The sequence below is a fragment of the Tachypleus tridentatus genome, chromosome 13, assembly GCF_004210375.1.
Source record: "Tachypleus tridentatus isolate NWPU-2018 chromosome 13, ASM421037v1, whole genome shotgun sequence".
NCBI classification, from domain to species: domain Eukaryota; kingdom Metazoa; phylum Arthropoda; class Merostomata; order Xiphosura; family Limulidae; genus Tachypleus; species Tachypleus tridentatus.
This window is the reverse complement of record NC_134837.1, coordinates 19,524,070-19,545,857: the sequence shown is the minus strand read 5'-3', so window position 1 is coordinate 19,545,857 and position 21,788 is coordinate 19,524,070. Positions and strand designations below refer to the sequence as shown.

At 35.0% G+C, this 21,788-nt stretch overlaps 1 protein-coding gene across 5 annotated transcripts in view; it reads right to left on the bottom strand.

The window, feature by feature from the left end:
* LOC143237977 (lysosomal thioesterase PPT2-A-like) overlaps window positions 1–21,424 on the bottom strand; it is a 39,854-nt gene extending 18,430 nt beyond the window's left edge. Inside the window, exons 1-5 of one of the 5 annotated variants that reach the window (XM_076477809.1) lie at window positions 21,267–21,424; window positions 17,963–18,079; window positions 17,315–17,468; window positions 9,287–9,382; window positions 8,150–8,204 (exon numbers count right to left, since the gene is read on the bottom strand). In XM_076477809.1, coding sequence (XP_076333924.1) covers window positions 8,150–8,204; window positions 9,287–9,382; window positions 17,315–17,360 — 197 coding nt within the window. In that variant the 5' untranslated portion in view covers window positions 17,361–17,468; window positions 17,963–18,079; window positions 21,267–21,424. Of the gene's footprint in view, window positions 1–8,149; window positions 8,205–9,286; window positions 9,383–17,314; window positions 17,469–17,962; window positions 18,080–20,696; window positions 21,158–21,266 lie in introns of those variants that run through there. The other 4 variants (XM_076477808.1, XM_076477807.1, XM_076477805.1 and 1 more) reach the window with 4 other exon arrangements.
* Between the last annotated feature and the right edge of the window lie 364 nt (window positions 21,425–21,788).

Genomic DNA, 21,788 nt, shown 5'->3' with positions numbered 1-21,788 from the left:
ATGGCAACAGGTGTATGACAGTACCATAAAAAGGAGGAAACAGCTATACAAAGCAGAGAATGGGAGATGAATGTATGAGATGTAGACCCAGTGCTTGATATATGAAGTACCTCCAAGGGATGGTAAAGTGTATATCCAGGGAAAAAGGAAAGTGCAAGATCAAAGTGAAGACACCAGGAAGTGATGATAAGAAGGAAACAAGGAATGAAAGGGTAATCAAATCACAATCCAAACCCAATGAGTATTGTAGAAAGGAAGGGAAAAAATTACAGACAAAGAAATGGAATAAAGGGAGGAGACATGGGAAATGGATTTAACATAAAGAATCACTGAAAACAACATGTACTAGAAAGAGATTATCATCTAGATCCCTTTGAAAAGAAATGTGAAAGATGGTAAAAATCAAAAAAGTTGAAAGAGATATACTACATGAACCACAAAAATTCAGGTTAATAAAATCAATCAAGAATAACAGAAATAGATCATACCAAAACAACAGAGAAAACCAAAGCAGTACCTGCCATGAAAAATTAATCAGAAAAACATGAACCAGAGTGGCATGGATGCACAAAATTTTGGAGAAGACTAATGAAATGAGAAAAAGTAATGTATACATGTCTGAACTTAGTGACAGCCAGTGTAAATGGATGATGAACCAGCAACCAAAAACAAAGGAGATAACTAACTAGGAAGTACTAAAAGATTTAAAAAGTTTACATGGAAGACTATGCCAAAGGAGGCAGAGCCATCAAAAATTAGGAGGATTGAGAGATCATTCCTTAGAAAAATGTGTCAAGATTGAAAAGTCAATTAGCAACAAGAACAAGGTACCTTGAACATGATCTTCAAGAAGTTGAATGTCAAGTGTGGATTAAAAAAAAAAGGAAATCCACTCTTTACCTCAAAAGGAACAAGCAATACCTTTTAACAAATGATAAGTCACCACTCTCGAAAAGTGAAAATAAAACAGGACCAGTCAAACCACACAAAAATGAAGTGTGAAATAAAGCATTCTGGACTAGCAGAAATTTCTATGTGTGAAGGACCAGAAACTATTATCCTGATGCCTTCTATTGATATAACCACACTGTTTATTCAAAGTGAACAAGCAGGGTACCCTTGAGAATGAGATAAGCCACCACTCAAAAAGTCAATTTAAAACAGGATTAGTCAAACTTGAAAAGAGTGTGAACTAAAGTACCTTGGACAAGCAGAAGTTTACGGTTTGAAGGAGGTAAGACTGTTTGAGTAAAGACCATTATCCTGAAACCTTCTACTGATAGAACTACATCCCAAACTTTGGAGTTGAGCATCAGAGAAGAGAGCACAAACTAAATGTTATGAGTACTGCCAAGAGAGAAGTGACAATTTGGTAGAACTGATTAGAGGGAGCCACATGACAATTTGGTAGAACTGATTAGAGGGAGTCACATGACAATTTGGTAGAACTGATTAGAGGGAGCCACATGACAATTTGGTAGAACTGATTAGAGGGAGTCACATGACAATTTGGTAGAACTGATTAGAGGGAGTCACATGACAATTTGGTAGAACTGATTAGAGGGAGTCACATGACAATTTGGTAGAACTGATTAGAGGGAGTCACATGACAATTTGGTAGAACTGATTAGAGGGAGTCACATGACAATTTGGTAGAACTGATTAGAGGGAGTCACATGACAATTTGGTAGAACTGATTAGAGGGAGTCACATGACAATTTGGTAGAACTGATTAGAGGGAGTCACCTGCATCAAGAGAGTATGTCACACATTTATTGGTGGAGTCACATGCATCAAGAGAGTATGTCACACATTTATTGGTGGAGTCACCTGCATCAAGAGAGTATGTCACACATTTATTGGTGGAGTCACCTGCATCAAGAGAGTATGTCACACATTTATTGGTGGAGGGTTCTCACACGATAATTAGCTTGAGAGAGATGTTGGAATCAATCACTTCCAACTAAGTGGAAGATTAAACTCTTGTGCTATGTGACAAAATGTTATTGTTTTTTACAGGACAGCACTGACCGAGAATAGCTATTTTTGTAAGAGGAGGTATTACATCATATTGGAAGTATATTTTTAGATAAAGAAAATGTTATCTTCTGAGATAATAACTTAGTACTTCCCAGAGAAATGCTAGAATCTCATGCTGAGATAGTGGTAGGGCCATTAGAAAAATTAAACCTAGATAAGTTCCCTTTAGAATGCACTGAAAGGAAAGGCCCATAGTGTGCAACAAACAGTGGTAAGGACTCCATTGGGGCACACCTGTGTGAAAAAGAATCTTTTTTGTCCCATCCAGGGTATACTCTCGGCCCAAGATGAAAGGAAGGAAAAGGTGAAAGAGCCTGAAGAATAAGCATAATGTGATCAAGATTAACTAAACATCTGCATGGAATTCATCAAGAAACCATTATGTGCAGTATGGTTATGGATCAATCAAGAAATACAATATGTGCTCACCTCGACTCTATTACACAGACTCTGGCTGCAGGAAGAGGGCACATTAGCTGTATGAAGGGTGACCTGTACTAAACTGTCAGAGTCATTATGGATCTACTACTCACCACACTGCAATAAGCCTAATTGGTAACTAGAAACTGGTGTCTCACATGCTCCACATGAAGAGTGAAAGGTGATTCATAGTGAAGAAGCCTGGAGAAGTGTTAGGATCCTCAATGGATTAATAGTCAGTAAGGTCTTTTACTGGAGATGGTACAATTGATGATCATTTTAACCTTATTTTTAAAAGCAAGTCATCACTCCCCTGTTCCCTGGTGTCAGCTTTTTCTGTGATAGTCTAGGAAACTGATACAGTATGAATCAGATAACTGAGTAAATTTATCACCATGATGATATCTCTAGTGGTCTTCTTGAACATCTCAACTCCAGGACAGATTATTTTATGTTGTCCACTGCCCCTAGCCAAATGTGGCTTTGGGGAGGATCCACTTTAACAGAAAGGGCAGAAAAGCAATAACAAAACATACTTACTAATCTCAAAAACAGTGGGTTGTCTTAAGAATAGCAACTGGGAAAATTTGAATCACAGCAGGAAGTGAAACAGCAAAATGAGGAATATAACAAGTGGCAAAGGTGAGGGGAACTATCTTCATACCTGCCTGGGATATCTTGTCCAACTGTCCGAAGGTTGGTGAAGATGGGAAGCAAAAAAACAACAGTGAGACAGGTAATGAATGTGAAAGACATGTAAAAGTCTGCAAACAACTATATTCAAAGAATACACCAACCAGAGGAGTTGAAAAACCCATCCAGTATGGATTGAATGAAAGAAGCCTTTGGAAGAAGGCAAAACCCAGGGTAGGAATAGACAAAGACAGGGATTTCAAAAAGAAAAAAAATAGATCATAAGTAACACAAAACAGGATATAGGAGTTGATCCAAATCTGAATGATTATAGAGGTAAAAGACAGAAGGAAGGGTGACATGAGAGAAAGTGTGGTTGCCTCCCTGCATGGAAAAAATCTTAGGAAGGTAATAACAGTTTTAGTAGAGGAACATGCAATCACAGGTGAGGAGGAGGAGGAAATATGTCTTGAAAGAAATGTGGTGCAAAGAAAAATGGCTCAAAAGCTGCACACATGAAAACATGCAAAACTATGTTCAGGTCCCAGTCAGGCATGGGAGTCACACGAGGAGGTTGGTGTAGAAGGAGAGAGCAGAAGAAAACACCTTGTAGCATCAGGAAAGGTGAAATATAGTTGACAATGCAACCTGATAACCAGCAATGGTAGAGACAAACAATCCGTGGTCAAGTAATTGAGTAAAACAAGGTACTTAGGTGGTTTACAGTAGGATGGCTGGGAGGAAAGGAGAGGCAATAACAGATGGACCAAAAATGAAAGATCCATCACTTTCACTGATATAAAGTCAGAGCGAAAGGATGATAGAAATGTGATGAGAAGAAGGCTACATAACTGGAGAGTCTGTCCAGAAAGGTGATGAACCAGACAAATCCCACATGTGAATATGAAGGGATAATATCCCTTAATGAAAAAACAGCACGAGAACTTGAAGCAACAGAGAAGGAATACTTGGGAGAGGAGGTGGGTGTGGACACTAAATGAAGAATAACAAAAACAACCAAGGTTGAGTTAGCCAAAGAAGCACCATAGGGAACTCAACAAGAAATGTCACATATTAAGGTGCAATGAAAGAGAAGGATATACATATAGAATGTGAGACTAGTCCTGGATGACAGCATCAGCAACCAGAGACAACAGATAAGGAGCAGAGGACCAAAAGAGAGGAAACTTGGAATTGAGAAAGGGTGGAAAAGGCATCTATGAGAGAAATGCGCAACAAAGAGCAAACCCAATGAAAAACATGGGATTGGAGGGTCAACCTCTTGGGTAGAACACAATCCAACTAAGGCAGTCCACCATAAGGTACATATCTCCAAGTATATGGCAGATAACAAAAATTAACCTCATGTGAATTATTCCAGAAGAGTTGGTCCAGTGTCTGAAAGTAAAGGGTCCTGGAACAGGTGCACCTTGACAACTGACGTAAAAAATGATTATAGAATTGTTAGACTATATCATGTCCAACTGATCCACCAGACCAAGCAGAAAATGGGAATATGCCCAGCAACTAGCAAGAAGTTAAAATATAATGATGTGAACACTCATCTGGTATTCAAGTATCAGAACAGAAAAGTGCCTCAACCTGAGAGGAAAGCATGAGTAAAGAAATAGAGATTTTGGTCTGAGGGTGGTAAAGGAATAACAAAAGTAGTATTAGCACAGTCTAGCCATCATTACAATTTCTTGAGTAGAGGAGAAAAAGTTTCCAATCAAGAACAACAGATCCCAAGAAAGACTCTATTAGTTTCACAAGACCAACCAGAGAAGGCACATTTGTGCATGCTCCAGAAAACAAAATAAGTCCTCAAAGCAAAAAGAACATCTATCACAGGATGAAAATAAGAAATGTGAAACTTGGTGACCAGACACTACACAGCTGATGGGTTAAAGAGAGAAGGCTGAGAAAAGAGCTGTAGAAAACACTCAGATGTGCCAAATATTGAGTGGTCATGAAAAAGGACTTAAATATCTAGAAAATGCACCCCAACTGAGCAGCCTCCTGTAGAAGAAAAGAGGTGTGAGAAGAGGAAATTTCTGGGAATGGGTAGCAAAGAGTCAATTATCCATGTAGAAGTGAAATCTCAGTCCTAGGCCATGAAAGTGGTAAGCAAAGGTCTTCATGCCTCTTTTGAATACAGAAGTGACAAGCACTGTGATAAAGGAAAGACCACAGAATTTGAATATTTGATTCCAAAATACTGATTGTGGAAAATGTTTGTAAAATTTGGCAATTAGGATATAGAGGAAGATATACAATATATCAACCTTGATCGTCCCCAGCTCAGGTGAAAAAAGACATCTGAGAGAAAAAAATTAATCATCTTAAATTGTGTTATAACTAAACATATGAGAGGCTTATTACTAGTCCTTAGTCTTCTTGGGAACCATGAATAGATAATAGGGTCATATACCCTCTCAGTGATGTGTTTGACTAAAAGATCTGATATTGCATCTCTGAGATGCTGAAGACAGAGTGGGTCAGAGGAAAGAGAAAAGAAAAGGGGAAGGAGAGATGAGAGAGATGGAGAAGAGAAAAACTGTGGGTGTCTTCAGTGTCTCCAGTGAATCAAGAACACTGCTGCAAACATCAGGTGAAAAAAAAATAAAGAGAGCTTGACAGAGAAGGCAGAGAAGTAGATAGGCATATGTTAGTAAGGAGAATATCCCAAACCCAAAATCCTCAACAGCAGAAAACCAAACAAATAAGAATAATGCAGAAGAAGTGGTACAAGCCATCATGGTAAAAAGAAACTCTCCTAAAAACCTTTTAGGGGCAGAATGAAGTTCTTCAGACATAGGTATATGGAGGAAAGGTAATAAGGTAGGGTGGTGAGAAAAATATAAGGATGTGAAAAGTAGGCACTAGAGAGCAAAACAGAGCTACAGCTTATACCTGCAAAGAACATGCAAGTCACCACTTTGCTGCATTTAAAACAAATGGCTAATGAGCTCCTGTTGTGATTTACTGCTTTTGAAAAGAGACAGTGAGCTAAAGTACAGACAATACAACCATAAAACATAAAGAAAACAGACAAAAAAAATAACAGCTAAAACTGTGAAGATAAGAAAAGTAACAATCAGCCAAATGATGCTTTCAAGGAAGAAAATAATGGTAATGTTTAGTTCATGACTTCCAACTTTTAATTTCACTGTACATTTCATTACAGTTACACCAGAGTACAGAAACTAACAAATAAAATATACATTTATATTAAAATATATAATTATTGATATTCATTTATGAGAAATGTATATGTAAAAACGGCTCATTTGGGTTGAGAAATTTTTTTAAATAGAGGAGTGAACAACGTTTCGACCTTCTTCAGTCATCGTTAGGTTCACAAAGAAAGAGAAAGGTAACTGACCGGAAGCTGACCACATGTTTGAAAGGGGTTGTGTAACTGAGTGTCGGAATGTAGAGGATGGGCTTAGATGTTTGAATATATAATTTTATATTATTATTATTATTTATTATATTTTATTTTAATATAGACATAAAGGTGTTCCTTTGTATTGGTTTATTTTGGGCTTAAGTTGTTGTATAAGTAAGGCTTCTTTAATTTTGCATTTGTTTATGTTTGTTTATTTAGTATCTGAGTGTTTTCTATGGTTATGTTGTGTTTATTTGACTTACAGTGTTCGAAAACGTGTGAAGGTAACTTTTTATGTTCTTTAAATGTTCTCAACCCAAACAAGCCGTTTTTACATATTTATTTCTCTACAAGTGGATTTTCTCAACATCACTGATTATTCATTTATGAGGTTCTAGAGTAAATAAAATAAAACTGTAAGGTGAAAAGAAGTATTTTTATTCTAAATACAAAAATCAATTTGAACTCAAGATTGACTTAATAAAGAATTTGGAAAGTCACAAGAGAATTGTTTAGTATAAATATTTTATAACATATTCTGGTATTTTGGGTACAAGAGACTCATAATATTTAATAAAACTCTGCCAAATTTCATGTACATTTAGTAATTTTAGAATTATGATAAAAATCACTATACATAGCTTCACACGTATGAGGTCTGTCTAATGGATCAATGTTGTGCACATGGGGTTAATGTTACAAAAATTATCAAATAATTGAAATTAGTGTTTCTGAAAATTACCATTTTCAACTTTCCAAGTAACCAAAATATTACTATTATAATTTCTGATTAATATGTTTGGTTAATTCAATGTTGTTCAGCTTAATCAAATTAGCACCACAGATTCTAAAGTAATCAAGTAATTTAGTGTTTCCCATTGTCACTATTTTTTATTATTCCAACTATCCATATCTTATGTGAAGGTAGTTAGTTGAATTAAGTCCATTAATGAGTTCAATGACTAACTATCAAATTCTGTTAATTTTTTGGTTCTAACTCAGAGGGTGAAAGTTATTGTGAAAGATTTCTCAGTCTTAGAAAAGATTTCTACTCTACTCTCAATTCTGTTGATGGAATATATGAGCCATTAGCTCAAATAACTAATTTCAGTTTCAAACTGACACTACAGGAAACACTTGGAGTATTACAATGCTCAGTGATTAGCATATAGTGGTCACTACTGTTAACAGTAACTGTATTACATCAAGACTACTACTCTGGCTAGGCATTTGGATGGGTTTGCTTGTGATGTTCAGTATTACTAAACAGTGATGTAGTAGACAGAATGATCTTTTTCATGAAATGAAACTTTGTATTTTCAAGATAGCTGGTATAAGTATTAAAACTTTAGTTAAAATAAAGGCTAAAAGAAAGGCAGTTAGTCATCATCTCCCACTGCCAACTTTTGGACTATTCTTTTACAAACAAATAGTGGGATTGACTGATATACTGTAACACCCACATGGCTGAAAGGGTGAGCATGTTTCACGGGATAAGGATTTGACCCCAAAATGCTCAGATTGTGAGTCAAACTCCCTAACCACTCGACCATCTTGAGATTAGCCTTTGTTAGACTAACATTTCAAACTTATCATATTATAAAAGTCGGTGCATAATATTTTACAACTGTAGTTAAGTTATTAATATAAAATAGACTTACGTACTTATATGCATATTCCTTGATCAACTTGGGGAAAAATTTGTGGAACAATGCTGAGTCTAGAAAAAATAAATTACTGTTAAATACAGGACCTAAAACACATTCAAATGTTTTAATTTTTAATGAAATCAACTAATATTTCTTAATATGTTTATACATAAATGTAAATGTATAAAACAGACACATAATGGAAAAAGATGAACTAAGTATAAGAGAATCTTTATAAATTGTGAAAACCAAATGAATATAAATAGATATTTAGTCCCAGGATTCATGGAAGTGAATTTTTGAAAATCTGTGTTGTAGATGGTGCTGCTGTAAAAATATAATAATTATAAACATACATACGTATACAAGAAACTTCGTGCACTTCATGGTTCATTCTCCCTAACATGGCACAATTACTTCCACCAAAACATGTAGAGTTTTACATTTTTAATTTATATTATTTTAGCTTTATAGATAAATAACTATGCAGGTAAAAAGTATTTTTGTCATGTTTTTTTTCTAGTACAAAAAGATCAGCATTTAAAAATTTATTTTATGTTTAAATTCTGAATGTTGAAATGATTGTGTAAACTTAATGTGGTAAATCAGATATCCCAAGTTAGAATGTTAAATTTTTCTTCATCCATAAAAGTTGTACAAATGTATTTAATCCTATGATTACCAATGATGTCCAAATTAATTCCAGTAGCTTTTTGACACATTTATTTACTTGATTTATACACCAAATTATGTGTGTGTGTGTGTAGGGGGTCTTTTAGTGAAGCCACATCTGGCTATTTGCTGTGCCTACTGAGGGGAACCAAACCCCTCATTTTGCATTGTAAATCTGTAGACTGTCCTAGGGGGGTACCAAACTGTGTCTAAAACATTTTTGGTTATACTGATCCTAATAACACATTAGTTATATAAAAATGTAAACAAAAATATCAGTGTTACTATTAAATCCATGCATAACTTCTAAGGTCCCCCATGTATTTTACACAGATAGAAAAAGGATTCTATTTTGTTACATGAAACATCATCATTTGTATACTTATTAAAATGGTCAAAGTCTGATAAATTATAAAATATTTAATTTTTTAATTAACTTATATTTACTGCTAACAATACAGCTAGTGTTACATAATCTTACCTCCAAATTGGCCCATCTGAGGGGAGCTTAAAGATATAAAGCTATGAATGTTATGGTTATCTAAAGACATTATTAAGCCACGTCCAACCAAGCCTCCTGAAAAACAAAAATCTTTAATGAGGGAACTGTTTATTTTCAACAATAACAAAGTATAAAGCAGATATTAAAAAAAAAACGTTTAGAAATCTGTTTGACTGAAAAATAGAAAGTTTGCAGTGCATTATTATTCAGTGTATTTTAGCTATGTGAAAAAATATAAAATTTAGCATAATCATACATTTAATACACTACTATTTGTTTACATGAAACATCATTATTTGTATATTCATTCAAAATGGCCAAAGTTTGATACATTTCTCACACAACCAGGAGAATAAAAAAGAAATTATAGAATACCAACTAAATGACCTGTACCATGCACAGGTGGCCAAATTTCTTGAAATAGGTATTTAAATACACTGAGGTATTAATTAATATTTGTATTTGTTGTTTCCAGAATAAAAAAATTCCAATGGGGCAGTTACACCCTCTAATATGTATAAATTATGTATATTTAGCAATGCAGATTCTTCCATGTGTAAAAGTATGGTTTAAATCAATTAAAAGGTTCACACCATCAAATACATCCTCTACAGGGAATTGATATTCTGAAACGTAGAATGAGGATACACAATCAAAGGAGAGAACAGCATGTGTTATGGATCAAATGGATTAGTTCACTCTAATAAAAAGTCTCCTCTATGAGGTACTGACATCCCACAAAGATAGGATGAGGATATCCAGTCTGTGTATGCAACATCAGTGAAGACCATGTTGTTTCTACACCAAAAGACCACCACCATCCTATCTTAAATGAATGGTTAACTAACTTATTCAATAGATTTGGTGCTGAAATAACCAACATTTATAAAAAAAACTTAACTTCACACAACATTCCAGTAAACACAAATTTATTCAAAAACCAGGTACAAAACTAAAGTCCCTACTATGTAAAAACTACACTAACAAACACAACACCTACATTATTTATAAAATGCAAGACAACTGTCACGATTTCTATGCTGAAGAAACAAACAGGAAAATGGACTCCAAATTCAAAGAACACACAAAAACACCTTCACACATTTTTGAACACACTGCAAATCAAATAAACATAGCCATAGAAAACACCCAGATATTAAGTAGGGAAACATACAAATAAACACAAAATCAAAGAAGCCCTACATATACAACAACTAAAATCTATATAAAGGAACACCTTTATACCTATACCAATTAATAACCTAACATCTAAATGCAACACCTCCTACTACCCTGTACCCACTTACATTTTCATCCCTAAGACATGTACCAGCATTGGTCAGTTGCAAGCTCTATCTTTGTTAACCTGAAGATGACCTAAGAAGGTCAAAATGTTGTTCTATGCTTTATTTTGGTAACAATGTTAATACCCATACCAGCCATCCTGAGATACATTTTTATTCAATGGAAGACCCCATGGTCCACCACTCCAGTGGCTTGGAACTCAAAAGTGGCAAAGACTCTCATACTCCATTAAAGAAAAGAGGGAATAACGTACTGAGAAGTCAGGAGGGCCATCGCCACCAGAGAGAGTGTAATGAGTGTCCACAAAACTTTAATTTCAAAAGCAGACCATACTGAGTCCTCACTCAAGGCATAGCAAGAACAGTCTGCTTTGTGCATGTTGTCTATGGATGGCACATTCTGGAATTGACATGTTTATTAAGCAAATATCTTGAGGCACTAAGCCTTCAAGTGATATTTTGTAACACCATGGACAAGAGCATGTGGTCAACATGGTGTACAGTGTTAAAGAATACCTGTATAGGCACTTCTCACCATGAAGTAGGATCAAAGACACAAATATGAAGCAAGGGCCCTTGTAAAAAAGTGAGCATTAATAAAGACTTACCAAGTGTCATTGTCACAACAAAGTGTGATGTACAGCCACAGGTGCACCAAAAATATAAAAACCACAAAGCAATGGAGATAATAGGAGATTAATGTCAGCATGGTGGTCAACATGTTTGATTACAGAATCTCCTTCAAAGACCAACCTAGAGAACAGCAAGGGAAGGGTGAAGAGGCTGATGGGAATGGAGGTAAAACAGATAAACAGAAAATGGGAAGGTGACAGAAGAATAAACCAATGGGATGAAATGATGACCCTTCTAAGAAGGATAAAGAGATAAAAATCCCAGAAGGAAGAAGGTTTCCCAAGAATAAATAGCAGGGAATAAGAACCCTTGAAGGAAACTGTGCAAGCAATAGAACAACCAGATTGTCACAGAATTCAATCCAGATCTGAATGATGAAAAATGAGAAAGAACAGGAAGGAAAATTGATGAAAAGGAGTTACCCTAACAAGTAGTTAAGGACAAGAAAAAGAAGAAATGATCTAGAGAAGACAGGTACTGTATTACAGTGTGCAAGGGACAGCCATAGCAAATATACAAAATCAGTGTCATCCACAAGTCACAAGGGTAGGGAATACCCTTTAAGAAAAAGATAAAACAAAGAACATGAAACAATAGGCTCAAAAAGAGGTAAAGTAATGGAATATAGTACAATATAAATGTCCAATCCAGAAACACCAGAAATGAAGCAGTTGGCATTTCCAGAAAGAATGTAATAAAGGGTAAGAATAGGAGAAGGAAAGACATTATGGTAATTAAAAACAAAGGGAATGGCAAAATGAAAATGAAATGTGAACTGGACCACCTTGTCAAGGAATGGCCAGTAGTCAAATGAGTAGATGATGGCCAGGATGTGTGGGATGGATAATCAGTAACTGCAATTGAAGGCAGGAGCCTCAGAAGAAGAAGACAGGAAGGAAAGGTATAACCAAAACTACAACAAGAGAAGAAACCAATGACTAGTGGGCCAGAGAGGAGCAATCAGAAGGACCAAGCACAGAATGGTACAGAGGAGGGAGATGATTGAAAAAAAATAATTGGAGAGGAGAATAAATGAAAGGAAATATGTTTGACCAAATACAGGTGGAGGCTGTCATAGCCAAAATCCAAGGAATAGGAATAGGAGACCAAATAAACATAATTAATGAAGGAAGGAGGTGGTAAATATACCAGTATGAGAGGTATACCACCAAACACCAAGTCATTGAAAAACAAGGAATGAAGGGGCCATTCTATCAGGTAAACCAATTCTATTCAAAAAATACTGCACAGGAAGTCTATAGGCACATTGTACATGACACAACATCACGTAAATGTGACTATCACAGGCACCCAAAATAAGATTCATGAGGAAAAACACAGGAATCCTGACTAGGTACACCCTTGGAGACAAATAGGAGCCACAGCTGTTAACTTGTTAGAGCGGATCATGACTGACCAATCCCTAAAGACAGGGAGAAAGGATCCAAAGCCTGGCAAACAGAAAGGAGTTCTAGGACAGTCAGAGAAAGATAATGTACTGCTGCAGACAGAGAGTACAAAGCTAGACAGTCGTTGACACACATGCTTCAACCTTAAAGGGATGCATCTTCAAACAGAAGGAAAGCTAGCTATGGAGGAGGGAGCACTACTCCTATAGAAGTATAAAACTGAACCAACCGCCAGAAGAGATAGTCAATACCCTAAAAGGGAAGGGGAATGGGAGAGTTCAAAGGATTCTAAGCAAGGTTCCATCAGCCATAGAGGTCCCATTAGAGGGACCTAAAGATGAGCCTGACCAAGGGGTAGGATAGGTGTCACCAAAAACCATGTTCCTAAAAGCAAGAGAACCTCATGAGTAGAAAGCAATGGAGCAGACAGAGTACACTGAATGAGCCATATTACAGAACAAAGCAGTGAAAATAATATCAGGTTTAACTTGGAAAGATGATGAAGGAAACAACCAAAAATAAAGGAAGGACTTCACCTAGCTGAAACAACAACCTATTTGAGTAGCATTAAGAAGGATCTAACAAGTAAAACAGGCTGACACTCACTTAGAATAGTAAGAAGAAGCAAGTCATCTTAGAAAAAGAGAAAGTGTAACCATGGGGCATGAAGGTGTACAGCAAAGGTTCACACCACACCATAATGGACAAACCAAAGATAAGGATAAAATGCTCCGAGATGAAAATATGGAAATAAACATTGGAAACAACCATTTCAGTCATTCAAAGACCAGTAGAAAAAGCCCTCTGAAGGGAATGTAGGATGTCCTGGTGAACTGTGGGGCATGAATTAATGGAGTGAGATGGGGTAGATTGATGATCAGCATCCAGTTCCTGAACAATTTAGAAACCCCAAGCAGGGAGGTCTGAAAAGGGGGGATCAAATGGCCAAGAAAGGGATGAATAAATGTTCTGACAAGAGACTGTGATCCCGATCATTGTATAGGAAAAGACTCCAGTGATGAATAAAGGTTAAGAAAATGCACCTACTAGTCCCAAACCATCCAGGTGGTCTCCAGAACTGTTGTTAGCATGTCATACATCATTGGAAAAATAATGAACTATTGCACAAAGAGATGAAGGAAAAGCAAGGGCAGAGAAGGAGAAATCTGAGAGACAGAAATTGGTGGTGCACACAGCAGCAACATGGAAAAATGTGCCCATATATAGAAGCTGGAGAAAGGGTTCATAGAACAAGGCATCAAAATCCAAAATGTCAAGTCAACAAAGAAACCACTGCTGTAGGGTCAGATGGCATAATAATCAAAAAGGGAAGGGCATGGGTCTTCAAGGCCAAAATCAAAGTACTCAGAACAAGAGGGGCAACTGGAAGAAATAAGAAAACAAAGAATGTCCATAGAATACTCAAACTACTGGGAAATAAAGACCCTTACAAACCCTTACAGGTTACCAGTACCCATGGCCTGAAGTATGCTTTGAGATGAAACAGATAAAGACCCATACATACCCTTACAGGATACCAGTACCCATGGCCTGAAGTATGCTTTGAGATGAAACAGATAGACTCAAAGTGGTAACATGAACTTCAGGATGCACACTTTAATTCCAATAAACAAGCAAGAGGTTTGGCAGCAAAACACAGGTAAAAAAATGCTTTCCAAATGAAATAAAACAAAATGAAGTGTAAGTCAATGAAGGTAAACCACTTCAAGTCCAAACTAGAACAAAAGAAAGATGTCTGCACTTGGATGCTGCTAAATGAGAATTGAATGTATGGTAGAGGAGTCTAGAGAGAGCCACATTCATCACATGAGCATATCATGCTATTGTTGGTTAATAAGTGATATACGATGAATTGCATGACACCCACATTGGAATTTTCCAATCCCAGGAGGGGGAACAGTAAGGCTTGTGGAAGGAGTTAAGAAACAGGTTTGCATGTAGAAGGCAGCACTGAATGATAATAGCTAACCTTGTAAGAAGAGATAAGTATCATATCAGAAAAAGTATTCCCTCCAAACATATTATCAAGGTCAGAAATCTAGCCAACATAACTCATCTATTTCACATTCATTAACAAAAGAAACATTACCCCATACTTCAAAGGTCAAATCTCCAGTCTCACATTCTGATTACCATTGTTACATCTAAACAAATCATTATTCTCAATTCTAAGATTATGGGCCAAATATTCTTTTTTAGCCTTTTCTGAAATCTGAATTTATGAATATTTGTAATAAAAATTGTAGTATCTATGATGTAGATCACCCTCAAGTGTTCTCCCTATCTCAATAACAGTAACTATATTCTTAATAGATATTAACAATATCAATATAAGATATTTAGTTCTTATGTTGCTTCCAAAAACTTCCCACACTCTTTATCAAACTCTGGATACTCACAACTGTTATATTATGCCTGGATCAGAGAACTTCTTTTCTCCAGTTGATTTCAACATTTCATTCACTGAGTATTCTCATACTACATAGCCTTCAGTCCTATAATCAATCCTATTGAGAAACTTCAAAATATCCTCACACTTTACTAAAACTGGGAGATTAGAGGTATTTGCTAATTGGTTATTCAGTTATTACAGAGCTCCTTACACCAAGGTAAATAAAATATAAAAACAAAAGTCAGATGCCACCAGCCAGTTGTCTTCTGTCTGGTTAACAGTTAATGAATAACAAATACAAATGAGAAACAAAAAACAGAACAAATACGTTTGGCAGCAATGGAAATTCCACCTGAGATCCTTAAATCATAAACTCCTCCCTCAAATCAACATAGCTGAACAATAATAAGTTGGCCAACAACATTTTATGAGCATAATAAAGTAATTTATTTTGGGAGGAACATGAGTCATTGTTTTAAAGTTATTATTATATTAGCATAATGTGCTTCCTTACTCATGTAAATTTGAACAGTCTTGAAGTTAAAAAAACAAAATCAAGTTACAAAGCTAAAATTCCAAATAGAATTGCAATATTTCAATTACTTAAATAGTTCATATAATAAAAAAGACATAGTAACTGAAACCCCTAGTGTCAATAGTTGATTATTTTCATGACAATCAAGTTAATCACAACTTTAATTAATCTACTATTGGAATACCTGAAACAGCAATAAGCAGAAACAATAATTTTGACTGCTTCATGACAACCAATAAGTCATGTGACCCAGCTATAGACAACACAACTGACAATCTTCTGAGCTTGTTTTTACTGAATCATTAGCCCTTTCATGTACTACAGGAACAAAATTCCTGCTGAATCCCTTAACCACCCCATCCACCCAAATACTCCAGACTGCAGTTAAGTTTTCTTAACCCCACAAATTATTCTAACAATATGCTTAAACTAATAATCCTCCTTCCTGAGCTATTTCATCAAACATTCTTGTCAGTACACTAAACTCTGTCCACCTCTCCCCTAACTTTGGCTACAGTTGCCTTAGAAACTTTAAATTACCTTCTATTATATTCTAAGTTCATAATCTTGTCATACTCACATCCACTAAATTGTATAACTGACCTGCCCTACTAATCTCAAACTTAGTTCTCAGTGCCTTGAGCATCTTTATCTAGAATGTCAAAGAAATGCCCTTTTCTCTTGCATTTATCTTCTTTAATTACAACAGTAAATCTGACCACTCAGAAAAGTATTATGGATCCAAATCATAATACCTTAACCCCTCAGAAACAGCAAATCCCACTTCCAAGATCCTAAACCTCTTTCTAAAGCTCCCATTTTCTATTCCTATTTTCTTAACCTCATCACAAACCTAATTTTGTTCCTTCTCAACTTTTACAACCCTTCTCATGATAAAAGTTTAATTTCTCACCCTAAATGCAAAATTTATTTATTAACAGTACCTAATGTTTCTGGTTTCTTATCTGCTACAATTCAGAATTCAGTTATTAAATAATGGCTATTTTAAAAATCTATCACACACTATCTATTCAGGTCCATTTATTAAACTGCATGAGGGTCATTCCATGTCAAATCACCCAGGGGGCTGCAGGTAACCCCTTCAGAATGCCTTGAAAAATGTCACATGTGCTCATCTACCCATATAATGAAAAACTGCTAAAGATTAGATCAATATCTCTAATGGTTTCTGATTTACAGCCATGTAAAATTTAGTTAATTTTTTGTGAATTTTGACAAATTCATTTTCGGGCAACTTTGGCTGCTTAAAGCTACAAGAGTAATGGTGGTAGAAGGCTAAAATTTGCTACACCAACTGAAGTAATCTCACAGAAATCAAAAATGGTCTCAAACCAAGTTTATCTCTCTTAGGATTTTTATAGTGAGGCAGTAAAATCACCTGAAAACCCAAAATTGTAAAAAACATTGGTTTATTTAATAAGCCATAGCTCTAAGACTAAAAATGATACAAAGCTGAATTTTGTTTTCAAATTTCCAAAATCTGGATGATTTGACATGGAATGACCCATGACTATTTTGTCACAAACTGAAACAATGAAAAAAACAAAGATGACAAAAATAATAGCATCATGGACAGTGCAAGCATATGAAGTACCAGCTTCATGTGCACCAAAACTAGCCTGTAACTGTTTTTAAGATGTAGTCAAAAATAAACATATGCAATGCTCATATCAAATTCTGATATATGTATACCTTGAGAATATCCAATCAAGTTCACACCATCTGGGTTCTCTTTCATAATTTTCTTAAGATACTGACTATAATGGTGTATCTGAAACCACAAAGGTGTAAAGCTTTCCCATCCATTTAGTAATGCTAGACTTGTAGTGTTGGTACCAGGATGTCTCTGTGAAATAACAAAGTCAGTAGTTAAATAACCACAAAAAAGCTAAAACTAGAATACATGAAGGTAACTAGCACAAACATTTCTCTTCAACTACCATACATATATGATTTGAATAACTTTAAACAGGAACAATTTTCTACTGCAACACAAAACACTCTTTATCCAATTGTAAAATACATTTGTTAGAAGCAACTCCAAAATCCATGAAATGAGTACTCATCAGTTCACAAACCTTTGGTGTGCAATTATTTGAACATGTTAAATTCTAACACTACTTAACAGTGCATGTGCTTTCACTTCAACTTATAATGTATTAATCAACACAATTTCTAAAGATGTATCATTGCAGTATGTTGTTTTTTGTTCCACTTTTCCACATTTTGACAATGATAAAAAACAAAAACTGTCAGTCATGTGGGTTGATCTTTTAAGCATTTTTGTCTCATCTAGAATAGTCTGGATAATAATGTGGGGAGCATTGCTAATTTACATACTTTACTTGTAAAGGTACTGCCAGATACCTGGGAAATCTTCAGATTTGACCTGGAGCTCCTACAAATTCATTTACCATCCAGAGTTTTGTATGTGATTCCTTGACCATTTACTTGTCTCTGCAAAATGTGCAGTTTTTCTGTTATTAATATCATTTAAAATGTCTTTTTTATATTATTATTATTATTTCATCACAAAAGTTTATCTCATTGGCTCATCCCACGTTAACACCTGTATAGTACATCTGAAGGAAATAAGGTAAAACATATTTACAAGCTTTCTTATGCACAGCAAAGTTTCCTGCACCTTCACATAACTTGTTTCTTATTCCAACCAATCACTAATAAAAATTACTTATTACTTCAGTATTAGAGATTTAACTTCTTTAGTATTATCAAAGACTATGTCTAGAAAATCTAACAAAAAAACTGCTATTAACTGAAGATAGGTATTTTCCTAAAATAAATAACAAGAAATATCAAACCCAATTGATTTACTAAGAACTTCAAGAAACATCTGGCTGATAATGTTAAAACCAACTGTAAGGATTTATTTTAAGTATGTAAAAGGTAAGTAATATTTAAAATAGAAAATGGGAATTGAACCTTTAACCCTTAAACAGCATAAATGTTGAAGGTAGCAGCATTAATTGATGATAGCTGCTGTTTAAGGGTCAGAGGATGCTAGTGACAAGATTTTTATTGAATGTTAGAGAAGATGAGATGGTGCTAATCAGAAAATTGTAAGTTATTATCAACAGAAGTTGTTTGTAATATAACATATATGTAATTATTATGTAGCAGTAGACACCTACATCTGAAGAAATAACTAACATAATTCCTCACATCTATGCCTGTTAATTTCATTCTTGGTAGGGCAACAGCCCTGTGGCAGGTGCCTAAGATCTGTATAGTTATTAATGTTACTCTTAATTTTGAAGCATTTGTAGGGAGGCTAAAAGTTCCCCGGAAAATATTAACTTACTACAATATCATAATTGAAGGTGATCCAACATAACCTGTTACACTATTTTTATTGGACTGTTATTTTTAACCGGACAATGTACAAAATGTAGACTTAGTGTACTTGGATTTTTGAAAAACTTTTGATAAATTGCCATAAAAGTTAGCTGAGAAAAAATCTAATCAAACTGTTGGCAATTATGGAGTAAAGTTGACTGTAAAACTGGATTGAAGGGTGGTTTAATAAGAAAAAAGAAAGATATGTATACAGGTTATCACAATTTGAACTGCAAATATAATACAGGTGGAAAGTCACTCAATAGTGTGAGTGAAAAAAAAAATTTTGGCATAACGATAGGTTGCCCAAACCAACAAGTCAACACTTCTATGCTAGTACAATTAACAGAATTATAGGGTATATTTAAAAAGACATATTGGTTCTAAGAGATAATTATATCTGTATAAATTAAAATCAGTTTGGGCTCACTTTAAATGCTATGTATAGCTTTGGTCTCCTTATCTGTGAAAAGAATACTGATTTTTTGAAAATAATTTATAGGAAGGATACAAAGATGTATCTCAGAATTGCTAGTATAAGTATTAACATTTTATTAATAAAAGAGACTGGCAATGGTCAGTCATAAACACTCTCTATTTGTTAACCTGAATATTACCTAAAAAGGTCAAAATGTTGTTCACTGCTTTATCAGTGATACAGAGATGATTCTGGGGATAGAGGGGTTATTTAAGAAGATAGATTTAGATCTATTAACATGTTTTCTTGAGAAAGGGTTAGAGGTTATCTTAATGAAGTTTATATTATCCAAGGGATCAATAGGTTAAAGGCCTTTGACTACTTTGTGTTGAATCATGAGGGCAATAAGATGAGAGGACAGGTTACTAACTTTAGTTTTAGCACTTATTTTTCCAACCAGGTGATTACCTAACAGAATGAGTTACAATCAGCAGTAATGGAGACCAGCAGATTACAAGTTTAGAAGGATATGAGAGAAATAATTCTTTCCTAAAAATTAAGTTAGTTTAATTTTTTATTTCTCTTTCCTGTGAAGGTGTGGGAAGGAAAATTTATGCCAACATATTATTATTGTCTGAATCCTTGGGTCAGCAACATTACCCAATGACACACAATATCTTCTTTATTACATTTTTGAACACTCTTGAATTTCAAAGTTCCCACATTTCCTCTTTGGCTTTAAGGGCATTTTTTCTTTCCAATCAATCACACAAGTTGCTCATTCAGTCACTGACAACCTGTTCCACTTTTAAGATGATAGGCTTGTTGGAAGTTATTTTCACTTTGACTTTTTTCATTTTGTTGTATTTGGAAAGTGCACATCGGTATTTAAACTTGATAATGTGTAGACAAAAATTAAATGACTATTTAACGTCAAACAAGTGCCAATGTGATTAGTTTCATTAAAACATTTAACAAGTTTTAGACTTTTAGTTTTACTGCAACTGTAACTTGTTTTAAAAACTACGTTACTTTATAATTTTACTGTTATTTGTAATTTTGTGACATTATTAAATTTCAAAAATAATTTTTTCGAAACAAACAGCTTTTGTGTATTATAAAATTTTGATTTTGTACACGACAAAATGACAAATAAATAACCAAATATTAAACAAATTCCAAGAAAGATTTCATTCACGATTGTACATTTCGCCATGGCCACGTGGCAAGTTTGGTCAGTGAACTGAGAAACAAGCCCCCCTACACCTTACCTTAAGCCTAAATTGCTTTTTCACTCACTTTTTGAATATAAGATGACAGATAATCAAACGCATGCTGGTTATCATTTAATCCATGAATCAGCACAACTGTTTTGTAACTTTTACAACACGATAAAAAACTCAAAATTATGATAAGAATGACAGTATATTGCCAGAACCAGCATTTAGACATGACTCGTTTTACCTCTTTTACACCAAAATAAATCACATTAAAACTAATATGTAATACTTATAAGTTAAATTTAAAATGACGTTAATATGTAGCTTAGTACAGTTTGCTTTAGTAATGATTCATAACTTAAAAAGCCTACGAAAGTTTCATTACTCATTTTTAAGCTCACTGTACGTATCGAGCTCCGAATTTGTGTGTAATAAATTCTCAAGTTTAACCCTGACTCACTGGGCGATTTAAAGTTTAAGAAAATATTATCTTCCATGACGTTTTTACTATAATGCCAAGTTCTCGAAACTTTGTATATCACAACCACTATTTATTTTGGCAATGAAATTTCCCAGTAAAGTGAATGGAAGCGAAATAACTCTTATTATTTGTAAACACTTGTACGTCTATGCATAAAGTTAAAAATACCTTGTTTGCCGTATTTCTAACAAAAATACTTTCTACAGAGGGCTCTAAATATTGCAATAACTATGACTAAGACTTTTTCTCCACAAATTTCACCTTCACTGAAGAATATATATAATTAATATCGTAGGCCTGGCATGGCCAAGCGCGTAAGGCGTGCGACTCGTAATTCGAGGGTCGCGGGTTCGCATCCCCGTCGCGCCAAACATGCTCGTCCTTTCAGCCGTGGGGGCGTTAAAATGTGACGGTCAATCCCACTATTCGTTGGGAACTAACAAACAATTAATATTGCGATAACTGATATATTATTTGTTTGTTTTTGAATTTCGCACAAAGCTACTCGAGGGCTATCTGTACTAGCCGTCCCTAATTTTGCAGTGTAAGACTAGAGGGAAGGCAGCTAGTCATTACCACCCACCGCCAACTCTTGGGCTACTCTTTTACCAACGAATAGTGGGATTGACCGCCATTTTAACTCCCCCACGGCTGAAAGGGCGAGCATGTTTGGCGCGACGGGGATGCGAA